Source organism: Calliopsis andreniformis, chromosome 10, assembly GCF_051401765.1.
Source record: "Calliopsis andreniformis isolate RMS-2024a chromosome 10, iyCalAndr_principal, whole genome shotgun sequence".
Classification (NCBI taxonomy): domain Eukaryota; kingdom Metazoa; phylum Arthropoda; class Insecta; order Hymenoptera; family Andrenidae; genus Calliopsis; species Calliopsis andreniformis.
This window is the reverse complement of record NC_135071.1, coordinates 15,852,582-15,866,756: the sequence shown is the minus strand read 5'-3', so window position 1 is coordinate 15,866,756 and position 14,175 is coordinate 15,852,582. Positions and strand designations below refer to the sequence as shown.

Here is a 14,175-nt window from a genome sequence, read left to right as displayed (position 1 = left end):
TCTATTCTCATGTAATACGTAGCCGAGCCTTGTCTTTTGTCACACGTTAGAACACTCTGCACCTGTAACCACCTACCATCTGTGCCTAATGTATGAGTTCTGTGTCGAATAACAACGTGATAAAAACACGCCCAGTTCCCGTGGTGGTGCAAATCGTCGTCGACGACAATGCCGACGACGCCTCCGCCGCCCTTGGCCACGATGGCTGGCACCGCTTCTGGGTCTGCTTCCGGTGCGCAGGGCGTCGTACTCTGTCCACGTACGCTGTCGCAGGTCCGACGATCACGGCTGCGGAGGGCCCTCACCGAGGCGACCGCCGAGACCGTCAACTACGTCAAGACGGTGGGCACGATTAACCGATAAGCCGTAATGCCTGATCTATCTTACCACCCACACATAACGTAGTACACACGTCCAGTCGGAGACTAGTCACCCTTGGGAGCTGTGATCTTCTGGAACTCTCTTTTTTCTTGGGCGAGGGTGAGCAGGCTCTTGAATTAATTTGGGGATTTAGTGATTTTGCTGAAGCTCAATTTTCGAAGAGAATTTTTCAAAGTCAATTTTTAAGTGTAGTAGCAAGGACTTATTCTAACTTTAAAGTCGTAGTAAATGTAACGAACGTGATTTTATGTACCTTTTGTGCTCTGCATTTTGTGGTGGAATATGTTTCAATTTTTATGTTCGTGGATGTCTAATCGTAGAGAGTTTTTTCAACTGTTATTGTGTAACCTAATTTAGATTCAGATTCAATTAACTGCAATGTAAATTTACCTAGAGGGGATTTAATTCTAAATGCGCCAATTAAAAAAAGTATTCCAGAAGATACCGCCATAGAGTACGAATAACGATGCGTCTATTGGCTTAGATTCTACCTTACAGTAGTAGTTAAAAAATAATTAAGCAAACATTTAGAGTGACCTCAGACTCGAGTTTTTCTTATTGTTAAATAGAATCTTAGAACAGAGAATGAAAATTTCAAGAATTTTTGAAATATTTTTAAGTCGTATCGTGGTTTTGGCCTTACTCCCAACAGTAGTGTACGCGCGATCTTAATGCAGCGCATGCATTTTATCGTGCGTACGTGCGGTTATGTCTCCGACCACGTAGTTAGCGTCACCGACCTATAGAACGTGCCTTTCACCACTCTTCACCAACCACGCTATAAAGTATTGCCGCCAATCCAGCAACTTACTTCTCTCGTCCAGCCATGACCCGCATTCTCGAACGGCCGATATATCGAAAGGAAGCGTCGATAAAATTTCGCGCACCGATCCGTTCTTTTATTAAACCTCCCTCAATAGACGCGTCGAGTTTGACGTGGAAAGATACGACGATTTGACGAATTTATTTTTCAACGCATGCGATTCTAGTCAAGGAGATTTGATAATTCAAGAGAGTGATTACACGCTTCTGATTCTTGCAATTTCAGTAAGTAGACGTGAAAGCCAAGGTATTTTCTCTGATTTATTATTCAATATTTTGTCCATGTACAATTTTACGTTTCTAAAAATTCGAGATAATTTTTTTCAGCTAAATTAAATGTTCTCTAATTTTACTTTCCCATGAAATATGGTACAATTTTATTATTCAAAATTTGTTCCGTGATTGGTAGTATTTTTCTTACAAATTTTAATAGAAATGCCTTATCTAATTCAATTCGAAATATATTACAAGATTGGACTCTCTAATAATCTTCTAAGCATTAAAATTTCACTTGCAGTAATTACCGAATTCAAGCAGCAATCGTTTCGGTCCATCGTACTAAAATTTTCATAGTAGTAAGTGTAACTACGTCCGAAGTGAGCATCTCCATTGACATGGAGTAAATATTGCCTCTCGTCGATTAGTCCTCGAAGCATCCGTGCGCCGAAACCAGCGCGTGGGAACAGGCGAACGATGGAAATTTAATTGCGTTTTATCGAGCGAAACAGCGTGCAAGAACAAAGACCTCCAGAAGATTCGTGTATCCAACATTTTGGAAATTAATTAGGAGTGACGGATTTCAGAGACGATGTCGCACGAGAAAACTCAGTTTGCCTAAACTGTTTTGGGAAAAATAGTGAATATTCAAAAATTGACAGGGGGTGACGGAAATCTGAACGTGGGACTTCGTCGCGGTAGTTTTAGGCGATTCGTGGGGATCGAGAGTGAAGCTGAACGAGATTGCCTCGAAAATCAAATTTGGTGATTTTTCTTTTTCGGTAATTCGTGCTACGTATATTTCTGTATCTATCAAACTATGTGCATTTCGAATAGTTTTATTTTCATTCAGTAGTGGAATTTTTCTATCTAGGGTAGAACGATTTACGATTGAAAGTGTACTTCATGCGTTGTAGAGTACAACTGGTCGATTGTTATGGCTCCAGGGACATGAGATCGCCATTTAAACTAATCGCAAACGTTATCCGGGAGCAATTAATCGGATTCGTTAATCGTTATTTAGGTAGTTGAACGTAATGAATTTTATCGGTTGAGTAATTGCAAATGCGCGGATAGGGATTTTTCAATGAATCGATAGATGTCAGCTTCTGGGAACAGAATTTAATGTAGGATAGAGGATATTACACTTAATCAGTATTTTCTGGATCTATTGTAAATTGATTGAAATAGATTGAAATCTATTGTAAATGGATTGAATCTATTGTAAATAAATTTACAGCAGCCGAAATATAATTATTTAATAGTTGAAAGGTTCAATTTAGCCCTGCCTGATACAAAATAAAACATACTACTTATTACACGCGTTATAATACGAAGACAATTCTACTTATTCGGTGTCTGACCATATCTGCGGTTATACTACTTAGCACCAGATTGACGGTATATTAAATTATTATTTAGTAGCTGAAAGTTTCTCTTTAGCTCTGTGTGATCCATAGTACATCATATTACTTGCTACACGTCTCATAAAGGAAAGAGAATTCTACTAATTCGACGTCTGACTATATTCGGTATTATACTACTTATCACAAGATTGACGCTATACGCACAGAGGCTTCAAAAATTCCAAAAATCTGTATCCAGATATTCATTACTAGAAACATCATTAATTATACTCTTTTTAATAATACTAAATTCATAACTCCTAATTCAGTTTTCTGTGGGTTAATACACCAATGCAGAACAGGGTCCAATTATTCCTTACCTCGCCAAAATGGACCACGGCGTCGAAACACCTCCACAAAAACGACTCCCTAAGATCCGCAATTATCGTCAGCCCCTGAACACTAGGATCCAAGACACCCCTGAGGCGTGACTACTGGTCCCTGTTACTGACGTATGATTCTGCCGCCAGATTTCCATAAAACGCCACCGCCTGTTCGCTGGTGGCTGGTTTACGAGCAGCCTGCGCGCGTTCCACAATTATTCGGCCATGCTGGAGCTACTTTCCGATAAAATCCGCGTCTGGTCTATTACCAAAATTGCCAGGGGCAACGTCGCCGCGACGTGCATGCCTAATAAACGCGGCTGGATGATGCATTACGGGGGTTGGTAATACACCGCTGCTCATTATAATTTCTCGTAAACTAACGCGGCTCGTTGCGGGGCATGTTAATGGAAAGCAGAGGACCCGAGACTGTTTCATCGCCATCGCGAGGGCAAGAATTGTGGGGCCACTTTGACATCTAATTTTACGCTGGACAAATTTCTAGGGTGGTGCACGCGTGGGGGTGGGAAACGCCTGAAGTGTGAGAGGGCGGGGGCGTAAAGCGATCCCGCGACAAGTGACACATAAGGGGAACCGTGATATAAAGGTGAAATTATCTTTTATTTATGACTTCTGATGAGGGGTAAACGTTGCCTTTTATCATATTTATTTGATGGCTGACTATAGTTGGGACTACCCACCAATTATAAATAAAACACTTATTATTTAACATGCATAAATATAATGAAGTGCAAATCACCTGCACAATTCTCCTACAGTAACATTTATAGTATAAATATTTTCTTTACTTAGTGACAAATATTACGTAATATGCAAATAAAGATTGACATTCTTTTTTACTTGTTAGGTGCATTTATATATCTAATAACTCGTCACTAAAAGCTTGTAAAAATATGTCGCCATGAAGTTTTTCAAAATGAACGGCTGAAATCACTTTCAGAAGGGTGTCGACAAAGTGTAATAATGGGGATCTGGAAAGGCAAAGGGAAATTAATTAATCCATCATCACTAAAAGCTACAATAATCGAATTTTCAAGTATTCAAATTTTTTAGTACTGAGATCATCACATTTTCAAATCTTTTTAAAATCCCTCAAATTTTTCAAAAATTAGGAAGACAGATTCGAGTAGGAAGTACAGTCTGGGATAGTAAATTTCTCAATAACTTGTCGACAAAGTGTAATAGCGAGCAATTGAAAAGGACCAAAGGGAAATTAATCCATCATCCTCGCGGTGGGGAATTGTCTCGCTTAAAGCGACAGGCTGAAGGAAAGAATTCAGAGATGGCTCGCTTTTCCTCTATGAAAGTCTTCGGGTTACGGTGGCCGATGCCTCGAGAGATTGTTCTCACAAACCTTTTGTCGTCGCGGCGACGCTTCTCTTGGGATAATAATCGCGGAGTAACTGTGGCGACGGGACGAAAAAATGAAGATGGTCCACGGCCAAGAGATTAAGAAGGCGAGAAGGCGCACATGGCACAGGAAGGGAACCTGGAATGGTGGAAGGGAAGACGTGATAAAAGAACGCTGTGAAATATTGTTACTCGACGAGCTGAAATCTTCTGAAAGAAATGCATAAGAGTTAGTGAATAACTTTTTGCAATTTTGACAAGACTGAGGACCCTCAGCATTTTTCAGATTTATTTTTAATACATATTAGTATGCCTTCGAATCTATTATGTTATTGATAAAGTAAGTGATTTATTCCTGGTCACCATAAAAGATAATCCACGAAAGTGGTCGCATTTTCTTCATGTATTTTACTGATATTATGGGTCTCCTCATGCAAATTTTCAAGTGACACATAGGGATACTAATTTCATTTGAATTCAGGTTACGTAGAAATGATAGTAATATGAATTCTATTCAAAGCTTCGTGTGCGCGTAAATTGAACGATCGAAAATATGTTTCGTAATTACATCTCAAAATTGGTCCATCGAGTTTGCATACGGTTATTAAACGGAATTCACGTGTGCGATTGCGGTTAGTTAAATGTGGTTGATTAAATTATGCTAATTGAATTTAACCAGTCAACGCTTGGTTTTAGCGAGTTCCATATAAATATGATGAAGTAATTGAATCGACATCTCCACTAAATAATTCATTACTTTTCAACGCATTCATCAACCTCGAATCATATAAAATATTCTGATGACAATTTTAATCACTTGTGTATTTCTATTAACAAAAAACTGTTCTTCCATAGAATAGTCAGAGTTTCTTCCCGTATATTCTTCATTTCAAACGTTCAACAATTCTTTAGAAATAACATAATGTTCCTCCATTATTTTCTACCATATTCACCGTGAGATACAAAAAATCCCTCGTAAAATTTTATGCCAGGACCTACAAATATAGAATCATCGTGAACTCTTAAAAATTGCGCGTCAAGGCCTGAACGTTAATAGTAAAAGGAAGCACCTATAAATGAGAAACGTGTCGATACAGGGTGCACTCACTCGAAAAATTATCAGCCTTTTATATGAACAATAAAAGACACATGCTCGCGCTTTATTATAACTGGACCCCTCACATCGTTATTTCGCCCACAGTACAAAGGTAGCCTGCGTCTGACACGTTGCCTGATATACTACTGGCTGACTAGAAACTACAGCATCTACTGCGCTGCACCTCCACGCAGCGCACAGACACGCATTGATTATAGCTCTCTTGTTTTCAGGGAATCTAATTCCTGTCGAACAATCAGCTATTTCGGCAAACACTAACTGTCGTCTAAAATACGTGAGCAAGATTGACTGGTAATGGAGGTCGACTAATTCATTGAGAAAACTTGATTCAGTGTTTCTTGTGATTTCTGTGCCTAGCTGGAAGCAAAGTTGAAAAATGAAATTAGGCAGAAGGATGAAGTGTAAAGCAACTCCTTGACAGATTTTATTTAGAGGAAATATTCGAAATTAGAAACTAACATTGACGTATCGAGATTGTCTCTCAGAACACGTACTAGCTCCTATTTCGGTTAGCGAACAGTGGTTATGTAGGCACTGACCAGACGAGAGTGCAACGTCGACTGCATCACGTTCCATTACATGCACGCGGGCAGAAATACTGGTCCAGCTACACGCTGCATTCCGAGGTGTACGTGACACTTGTAGTTAAAATTACAGCAAGCACATAAATCGAATAAATCTCTCGTGTTCGTTGGACGCGCGCAAGCGGTGCTCGTTTTTAATGGGGTTTTAAATTCTTGTCTTAATAAAAAACGATTCTAGAAAATCGTTTTTAAATTCTTGCCTCTGTTGGGCGAGAAGGAGCGTATGGTGTTGCAAACTTTTCAACCATTCTTATGGCCGTTTTAACACTTGTGAAATGCGTTGCTATTTTTTCTGAGCTTTATATTCGTTTAAATCTCGAGAGGTTTTCTGAGCTATTTTATGATACCCTCCCTTCCTGGGGCAGGATTCGGTGTAAATCTGGTCTTTTATAATAGCGTTAATCATCCAGAATAGTTATTCGGTTCGTATTTTGCGGGCGAGATAAGGCGCGAAATATTAGGGGTGAGTGTGTGTTAATCTTAGCTCTGTATTTCAATGGTTTGTTCAATGTAATAGTGTTTAATTCACATTCAACTGTAGATGATAAAGTTTTATGACCTTTGAAAGTGCTTGTATCTGTTCATGGCTTCGTGACTCTATAACTTCACACTCTTTAAAGTTATTTTATGACTCCATGGAGCTTGTTGCTATATTCTGAACATGTATACTCCATTTAGAAGGGATTTTTATATTTTCGTTGTAGAGGAGATGTTAGGGAAAAAGAAATCCCGACGACTTGATTTTACCAGGGATACACTTACTGTATCTCTAAGGTTACTATATGCTATGGTTTCCAAGTATGTTAAGGGGAAAATGGCTAACAGTAATAAATCACAAATTCATCAAATTATTATTACTAATAATAATATTGCGTAAAATTATGGCTACATTTCAATGAAATTATGGTTACATTAGAAATAATAACATAGTGGTATCGTGTAGAATTACTAGAATTATTATTAATATTAATTACATATTGCATTAAACTATGTCATCAATTTTTGATCGGACCATTTCTGTTATTGAGATTTAGTATTTCATGCAATCATGGAAATTCTGTTCAGCTGTTAAATTAATAACATGTACCTATATTATTAATACTAATACTAATTATAATATAATACACTTTAAAACAGAATACCAAAAGTATTCCCATAAAAACTTCGAACTTCAAAAATCGAAATCAAATTTGAGTCCTGAGTTAGTACGATTTATCTCCACCCTCCGTATCAATTTATTTTTTCAAAAACTCCCTTAGAATTATTTGCACCCTTTGCAGTAACTCGCAAGTAACCTCTTCACTGTCTGACCACTCACAGATTTACTACTTGCTACCCAGTGCTTCCACAATAGCATAGAAAATTGCAGTCTCGCCTCTTCCCGTGACGAAAATCTAGGTAAGCCAGTAGTCGTCAGTCACATTTACCCTTGTCAGTCCCAAAACACTCTCTAAGCATAATACATTACAGTCTGACCAAAAAACGACACAATCCACTTCGTCCAAAGTCACGCACTCGATCAGAGGACGACGTATCTCCTTGGAGGCGTGCCACTAGCCAAAAACAGCTCCCTATGTCCTCGCCTGGCGTTATTTTTCCATTTCTCTGCTAACACTAGCTGAAGGGTGAACCTTGTCGTAAAATAGCATATCCACCCCTGGTTGGCCGACGAAAGGATTCCCCGCTGAATTATTAAGTGGATGTTTCTTAAAGTCGCGTTCCGCATCTCCTTAAATACCAGGTAGTCGAGCTGATCGATGGGAATTCAACAATGCAGCTGGTATACTACCCGTGAAATATTCAACGACGAAATCGATGGCGGAGATCGCGATTCTGCCAGTTCACCATCCTCGGACGGTGTATAGGCGAAGCCCTGTTTCCTACTCCCAGGAAATTATTCAGTGAAATTGATCGCATGGCTGGGACCACGAAAATCTCTGCTCCTTGCGTAATCGACTGTGTGACTTGTTACTTATGCTTGGAGTTTTGGGAAATGGTCCCCAGTGAGTGCTTTATTTTTATAGTTATGTTGGGAGCTGGTTTGATGGAGTATCCTTTCATTGTGATATCATAGGCTGTTAGAATTTATTCAAAAAACTCTTCAAATGGAAATCGCGAGTTATTTAAATAATAACAAGCAAATTATTTAATGCAAGAAGCCCACAACTACTGTTCAGACTTTTCAAATAAAATAACTTTCGTTATATAAAACTACTTCTTATATGAATATCATGTATTCGGTAAATACTTTTCTCCTAAACTCATAAATAGTGTTCCGCTTCTCCTGAAAATTATACTTTTTGAGGCGTGTCACCTTTGAAATCTATTTGCAATACGTTTTAATCAAAACGAGAGTAAACAGAAAGTAGTATACAGATTAACCTGAAGAAAAAAGGATGAAAGGATGAAAGGATCCGTCGCTTTCTTTCGAAGACTGTCTCCCGTCGCCTCGAGCGTCGATATCCACTACTTAAACTCCGACAAGAGGCGAGAAAAGTTTCCAGTTTCGACTCTTAAAACGAGGCACGTATTAAATACTCGGTTCCGAGGCGTTGCCACGTGACGTTATAATCTTCAACGATTTACTCGATCTGTCTCCGTATGGAGCGAATTCGTGCAAGTTCCTCCATTAAAAAAGTTTCTCCATTGTGTGCCTGACGAAGGCCGCGATTCCTTCGATGCCCCGCGGGCTTCGGGGAAATCAATTTCTTTCCGTTGACTAAGTGCTCTTATTGAAACGTGGCATGAAAGTTCCTCTGGGCTATAGGAACTTGTCGTTACTTCCGCGACTTCGCCAACAAAGATGAATCGCCCTGTATTATGATTAATACTTCGAGACTCGACGCGAGTCAACTAGCTACGATGTATTTTAAAGTGTGGCAGAAATTGAGTGCCGAAGATCGCAGTACGATCTTAAATAATTCTGGACGTCGGGTGAGTAGTGATGGATGTTGGGGAGTTTCTTTGCGTGGTAAGTCGTGATCTGTGTGAGTGCACCTTGGATAGTTTCGAGAGTTAAATGATCATGGATCATTGTAGATGGATGGCTTTTAGTTTCCTTGGAACTTGGACAGTGTCGTCTCGATACAACCTCGAGTAGCAGGTTTTAGATTATGTCAGGGAACATTCTTGGACATTCTGAAACACTCGATCTTGATTTTATTTCGGAACTTAATTGGACCCTTAAGAAAATTCTAAAAAAATTGCTCGTCAAGAAATGTCCTTGTTAGTTTCCTTTCAATCATCCAGTCTGCGTTATGTGACTCGTCTGTCAAGGTTATTCTAGCAATTAATGCTATACATCCGAAACAGTCCTCAGACTCCAGCTGAAGGACACCTTTTCACATATGGGCGTGTATAAGAACCAGCTCGTTAGCTGGCGATGCACTAATTGGCAAAATAACTTTAAGCAACCTCTTCTAATTACGAGCCATTGTCTTCGTCTATTCTGAGGCCACGATTTCACGCGAAATCGTAGTCGAATAGTGTCGACTGTTTTTGGATCGCTGTGTAGCTCTCTGGCGAATCATTTTCGAGTATTTTTCGCGTCTCTTGGAAATATTTTTTCACGCCGATGAAACGACTGTATATTATGCTCAGTTGCTCACTCTGTCGTATCAGAGCGTGGCGTATCATCGTGACGAAGAGAGTCGAAAGCACCGTTAGGGTCATTAATTCTTTCGCTGTCCCCGAGCCGCGATACGCGGGCTGATGTAACAACGCGGAGCCCGTTACATGGACGAGCCCTGTCACGCAACGCGCGATGATATATTGCACGAATGCATCATCGTTCCGCGTCCGTGTATCGACTGCTCGCGATGGATCGATCGACAGCTGATGAACCATGCCAGTAGACCAGCCTTTCCGAGGAAAATAATTTGTTCCTCAATAGTGAGATAACTTTTCAACGATCGCTTTTATGCAACTTTCTGTCTCGCGTCTTTGATCAAAGGATTTTTTGTCGTTGAGATCACTTATTTTCCATGAAGGTGGTTTCATAAGTATATTTTAAGATTGTTGAGAATAAACTTGTAAATTTGGTTGATCTTTAAAGTGTAGTAGTAGAGATGATAGAGAAATATTTGTTTTGTTTTCAGTGAGTCCTGAGTCCTTAAGTTTTAACTTCAGTTTTCTTGATCCCTGATTTTTAAACGAAACAGTTCCTTCAGTGCTCGTTTTTCTTTCTAAAAAAATAAATTATATATTTTAGACGTTAATTAAGGTCTTAGCTCGAATATCTCGAAAATGTGACATAGGTCGTTTTGCTTTACAACCACAGATATATGGCCGACTACGTATGGTTTTATCTACTGATTATTCTTTTCTCCTGGAAACTTCACTGAAAGCTTTGAATTCAGAAATGTGGAAATCCTTCAAAGTCCAGAAGCTAAGGATATCGATATTAAAGTACATCAAAGTGATAAGAACTTTCGTATCCCATAAGCAACAAAAAAGTTGTGAAGTTATAAAACCTACCGTTAAAGGTGTATCAAACAAACCAACAGGACATATATGAACAACACAATCAGAAGTTTCTCTATACAATCAAATCGAAGGAAGTATCAAAGGGACATTTGCAAAACAACATTACGTGGCGTTGTTACAGCCACTCGAAGCAGAACTATCGCGTCGATCTGCCGCGTAATCCTGCGGAAGAGTCTTATCAGATCGAAGTTGCGCAAACATAATGGAAACCGTCGCGAACTCGCGTTCATCAGTGTTCGATAGAGAGTTTTATCGGAGAACTGTTGTTACTGTGTTCCTCGATAACCCCGTTTTAAATGCGTTTCGTTCGTTACTGTACCGTGAAGCGTTATAACGGGTCCTGGAACTCGATTGCATCCGATCGAGACGCACAGTGGCATGTAATTCACCGTTAATGCGGTTATTCGTTTCGTAACGAGATCTCCCAGCTCACGAAGGCTCTGATCTCGTGGGAATTTATCGTTGCAACCATTGAATCATCCCTCTACTGCCCCACCCTCATTGGACTCTCTTTATCCAAGACGATGGGGCTGTCTGACCAATTTCAGGGCTATTTCACTGAATCCACTTGCTACGTTTAACCCTCGATATATCAAGGTAGGGTCACTCAGACATCAGAATTCTATTCTTTTTAACATAAACTGTTTTAAACTTTCAAATCTTCAGATTTTCGAGTATTTAAAATTCTAATTTTCACTTTTTCAACTTTTCAAATATTTAAAATTTGAAGACTTCACTTTTTCAAATTTTCTAATTCTCAGTTATGTGACGTACAAATTTTCAATATTACAAGTTTTCCAGTTTTGAGGTTTCCATACCTTTATGCCTTTAAAGCTACCAAATCATTAGTTTTTAAACTTTCACAGTTTTTTTTATACATAATCGTAGATGACACGATAATAGAACCATTTTTAATAGCAATAAATCTAATGTCTATAAATTCAAAATATTCTCTAAGTCATCTAATACACACTAATTCGCGGTTCTTCGTTGTTCAAAAAGTGGGAAGGAGTTAACGTAAACTTATGTCACGGACGCCTAGTTTCCAGAATCCAACGATAAATCTCGCCCAGGAAGATGGCACACCTGCTAGCGTTTACAAGCGCCTCCTCAGAATAGAACGTAACCAGAGTAGAATGTAGAAGGAAGCGTTTGCGAGCATATACTTGTGCATATACTTCCCCATCCCTTCTGGAACGTAGAATCGATCCTGAGAGGTACCATTAAGTTGCACGTTAACATTCTGTACATCAAGATTCCCTAGGGGTTGAAGCGTGCCTCTATGAAAGTTTTTCCCTGGGGCATGTTTCTTAACACAGGAACTAGCGATCCCAGGGTCCCGAGCTGTATCACCAGTGCTGAGACTATAGAAGAGACTCATCTGGGACCTTTCTGTAAATATGGTAACCTTGATTGAACTTAAATGGACACTAGGGTAATGAAGAGCGTGCAGCGGGATTATTTTCTGCTGACTTAGGGACTTGCAGAGAGTGAGCTTATCTTCGCGAATTTCTAAGCTCGGTTATGATGAATTTTCTCTCAAAGGGCACTCAATTAATTTACATATTAACTTATTATATTATATTATAGTTAATTTATGACTATATATTGAGTAAAATAGAGATTCTATTCTAGAGTTAAACGAGTTGCTAATTTTTCAGTATTTTTGAATTTGGATTGAACAGCAATCTACATATGAGAAAATATAAAATATTATTTAAAGTTAATGCCAATGAGAAAATTTTTCTACCACGTACTCTTACACACTTTTTCAAGTCATCATAGTTTCAGTTGTTCTCACAAGTCCCTTACTATAAAGTCATTTTCAGTGAGCCTCTATCGAGGCAACACTGCACCCCGAGTGGTTCAAATGAAACGCACATTCGCCCTGTATGAAAGGAGAAGTGTGCAAGTGGCCCTGGAAATATTGAAACAAGACCGAGGGAGGAGTTTATAAAACTGTACAGGTCGAAAGGAACCGGGGCCGAGATTACAGTGGGAAATGAGAAAAAATGAAGAAACAGGAAATTATGTGGAAGAAAAATGGAGACGCGGGCAGAGGCGAGGATTACTTTTCTCTTGAGGTAATCTTGGGAATGGGAATGAAGAAAAAGGATCGGTGAGAAGGGGCGAGAACATTGAATTAAAAATGGGGAATAACTGATATAAAATGAGCAGGGTGCACGGAGGAATGTGAGCAAGGGTTTCCTTGTCTCAGATAACAATTTTACTCACATTGATAAAAATCCAGGCTTCTACTGCATTTTAAAATTAAATATATAATAATAACAGTAATTGTATTTTTAGCAATTAGTCTAAACGATAAATATCGGTTGCTACCGAATCTCTAGTTTTCCAAACTTCTGAAATCCTTCGAATATTCATGAGTACTACTCTGTATAGACACTGATACAAGAGCAACTAAATACCCATAAATTTATTCTGATAAACTACCCTCGAAACAAGTCAGAAGCCCAAGAACGAAACGCACGAAAAACAGAAAGCCCTCGAGCGAAGCTGAAATAATCATAGCATGAAAAAGCTGCTTGCTCTCCGAGGAGCGCGCATCCAGAGGCCAGAACGTTATCGAACATGTTCATTACACGAGCAATACGAAACAAAGGGGAGGCAGGGCGATGAAAGACGACGCAGAGACAGTTACAAGGGACGAAAGAAATGGTCGAACGTCTGGAACGCGAGTACCCGGAACTCTGCTCCATAAACCTTCCCGTTTTTCCTTCGCGTTGCGTGCAAAAAAGCGTTACGATCGTCGGCTGGCAAGGAGGATGTCGTCTAAAAAGACCAGGAGGTGGAAACTCTGGTGGCAGATCCGTTCACTCCCCCGCTATTCCGTCCCCCCTTCCAGCCTCGAAAAAGGAGAAAATCCTGCTGTGAAATTGCTCTACGAGGAGCCATAAAACTCCCCCGCCCCAACGACCACGATTCTCGAGCAGAGCTGAGCGAACTATAATTGTTCTGTATCGATGCTCACGTTCTCATACTGTAATCGAGAATTTATGTCTGATAGGGCGATTGCATTGCGGGAAAGGGTAGGAGGGCGTGTTTTGTTATTTCTTGGGGGACTGTGATTGGATGGGTGGGGGGTGGGGGGCTAAGTGGATAGAAGCTTTGAACAACGAACTGTAGGAAATATCCCTAGTTTGTGTAGGAATTATGCTCACTGATTTATTGGGTAATATTTCTAATAATAATTGTTATATAAATTCCGCCTGAAATTGCTCCCTGCAAATTCGAAATGAAACAGAGCATCCTATAGAAATTGTCTTCAAGCCTAACAATGACCAGTGCCATAAAATGGCCTAGAAATACGTACACATTTCCCATCGTTCACTTTTATCAGCCGCTGATACGATCTAAATAGCGTTGCCAGCCGTAATTCACCTGTCTTTTGTTCCTTGACTTCCTTATCGATTCCACAGCCACATCGCGCGCCTTAAAGGGATCGATGG

The 14,175-nt window shown here is 39.6% G+C and overlaps 1 protein-coding gene across 1 annotated transcript in view; it reads left to right on the top strand.

Moving 5' to 3' along the window:
- Positions 1–14,175, top strand: part of Sk (small conductance calcium-activated potassium channel) — a 189,053-nt gene that overhangs the window by 77,677 nt on the left and 97,201 nt on the right. The window contains exon 4 of the mRNA XM_076387233.1: positions 136–342. Within this exon, the coding sequence (XP_076243348.1) occupies positions 136–342 (207 nt within the window). The remainder of the gene's footprint in view (positions 1–135; positions 343–14,175) is intronic.